The 2,500-nt window shown below is 48.9% G+C and overlaps 1 protein-coding gene across 1 annotated transcript in view; it reads right to left on the reverse strand.

Moving 5' to 3' along the window:
* Positions 1 to 2,500, reverse strand: part of polr3glb (RNA polymerase III subunit GL b) — a 10,679-nt gene that overhangs the window by 5,459 nt on the left and 2,720 nt on the right. Inside the window, exons 2-4 of the mRNA XM_080053364.1 lie at positions 2,214 to 2,500; positions 1,500 to 1,629; positions 995 to 1,066 (exon numbers count right to left, since the gene is read on the reverse strand). The exon at positions 2,214 to 2,500 is cut by the window's right edge and continues 4 nt beyond it. Coding sequence (XP_079909490.1) covers positions 995 to 1,066; positions 1,500 to 1,629; positions 2,214 to 2,342 — 331 coding nt within the window. The 5' untranslated portion in view covers positions 2,343 to 2,500. The remainder of the gene's footprint in view (positions 1 to 994; positions 1,067 to 1,499; positions 1,630 to 2,213) is intronic.

A 2,500-nucleotide genomic window follows, 5' to 3' on the forward strand; every position in this document is an offset into this window, starting at 1 on the left:
AAATCAAATCAGTTTTATTTGTATAGCCCAAAATCACAAATTAGAATTTTTTTCTCAGTGGGCTTTACATTCCATACAGTATGATACAATATGACACCCTGAGAAAAAACTCCCAGTGAAAAACCCTTTACCGGGATTTAAAAAAATTTGAAGAAACCTCAGGGAGAGTTGACAGAGTAAGGGATCCCTCTCCCAGGACGGACATGCTGCAATAGATGTCATAAGTAGAGAAAATCACGAAGGAATTTGATCATTGACCAGGTGATTACATGGTAATACTAAAGTAAAGTGTGAATAGTGCGTGTTGTGGTTAGACCCCCCCCCCCCCCCCCTCCATGGAGTCTCAGTTTTCACAGCAGACCCGGGTTAGAATCCAGCCCGGGTCGTTCTCTGCATGTCATTCCCCTCTCTGTCTGTCTGTCTGTCTGTCTGTCTGTCTGTCTGTCTGTCTGTCCTCTTCACAGCAGACCCGGGTTAGAATCCAGCCCGGGTCGTTCTCTGCATGTCATTCCCCTCTCTGTCTGTCTGTCTGTCTGTCCTCTTCACAGCAGACCCGGGTTAGAATCCAGCCCGGGTCGTTCTCTGCATGTCATTCCACTCTCTATCAGTCTGTCTGTCTGTCTGTCTGTCTGTCTGTCTGTCTGTCTGTCTGTCTGTCTGTCTGTCTCTCTGTCTGTCTGTCTGTCTGTCCTCTTCACAGCAGACCCGGGTTAGAATCCAGCCCGGGTCGTTCTCTGCATGTCATTCCCCTCTCTGACACATTTCATCTCTGTCTCTACAACACTGTCTATTAAAGCAGAAAATGCCCAAAAAAACTATCTTTTAAAAACAGCATTATTTTAGTTATTATTAGTACCAACCTGGGGTCCAGTCTGTCTGTCTGTCTGTCTGTCTGTCTGTCTGTCTGTCTGTCTGTCTGTCTGTCTGTCTGTCTGTCTGTCTGTCTGTCTGTCTGTCTGTCTGTCTGTCTGTCTGTCTGTCTGTTTGTACCAACCTGGGGTCCAGTCCAGGGTGAGCGTCTCCTGCTGCTCGCTGACGTGATATTTATCAGAATACCTCTCCACGTCTAAACGGGAAACAGAGACGAGACTTTCACAATAAAACACTGTGTGTGTGTGTGTGTGTGTGTGTGTGTGTGTGTGTGTGTGTGTGTGTGTGTGTGTGTGTGTGTGTGTGTGTGTGTGTGTGTGTGTGTGTGTGTGTACCTCTGTGTGTGTGTGTACCTCTGTGTGTTTCTGTCTGTGTGTGTGTATCTTTCTCCCCCCATCTCTCTATGTATCTCTGTATGTGTCTGTCTGTCTCTCCCTCTCTCCCACTCTATCTGTCTGTCTGTCTGTCTCTCTCTCTCTCTCTCTGTCTGTCTGTCTGTCTGTCTGTCTGTCTGTCTGCCTGTCTGTCTGTCTCTCTGTCTGTGTGTGTGTCTGTCCCTCTGTCTGTCTGTCTGTCTGTCTGTCTGTCTGTCTGTCTGTCTGTCTGTCTGTACCTCTATGTGTCTGTACCTCTATGTGCAGCAGTAGGTTGGATGTAACAGGGCAGACTCTTCATGGCTCCTCTGAACTCCTGTTTTAAGGCCATCAGATACTCTGCCTCCTCGCCAGCTATCAGGGGGAGGGGCTTCTGCTCCATCGCCTATGGAGAGAGAGACAGACAGGCAGACAGACAGGGAGAGAGACAGACAGACAGACAGACAGACAGACAGACAGACAGACAGGGAGAGAGACAGACAGGCAGACAGACAGACAGAGGGACAGACAGAGAGAGAGAGAGACAGGCAGACAGACGGAGAGAGAGAGAGACAGACAGAGAGAGAGACAGAAAGACAGAGAAAGAGACACACACAAATACAGAGAGAGACACACACACACACACACACACACAGATGTTTGTTAATACAGTATGTCCATAAATATTCATTGATTTTCACAAAAAATTATTCTGACAACAAGAGTTCATCAGAATATCTGACCTTAAAAGAATTGGTTTCTGTCGCCTTGACTTGAACCCAAGAGTGAGGCAACAAGCTAAACATAAAAAATTAAAAACTATTCCTTTAAAGTGTGTGTGTGTGTTACAGGAAACAGTGCGGTGGAATGCTGGATGGATGGAGGGAGACTCTACAGACAGACAGACAGACAGACAGACAGACAGACAGACAGACAGACAGACAGACTTACAGGATACAGACAGACAGACAGACAGACAGACAGACTTACAGGATACAGAGCGGTGGGCTGCTGGATGGAGGGAGGGAGACTCTCTCCTCGGCCGATGCCCACGGCCTCAACGCTGAAGCTCATCATCCTGCGACCGCGCCCGCGCCCGCCGGCACCCGCACCCGCCATCTGGGCCGAGGACTGGGACCAAACTGGGCCTAACTGGGCTTAACCAGACCCAACCAGGCCTAACTGGGCTTAACTGGACCCAACCAGACCCAACCAGGCCTAACTGGGCTTAACTGGACCCAACTGGGCTTAACTGGACCAAGACCCAGGCCTCCGAA

Source organism: Ammodytes marinus, assembly GCF_949987685.1.
Source record: "Ammodytes marinus genome assembly, chromosome: 25".
NCBI lineage: Eukaryota > Metazoa > Chordata > Actinopteri > Uranoscopiformes > Ammodytidae > Ammodytes > Ammodytes marinus.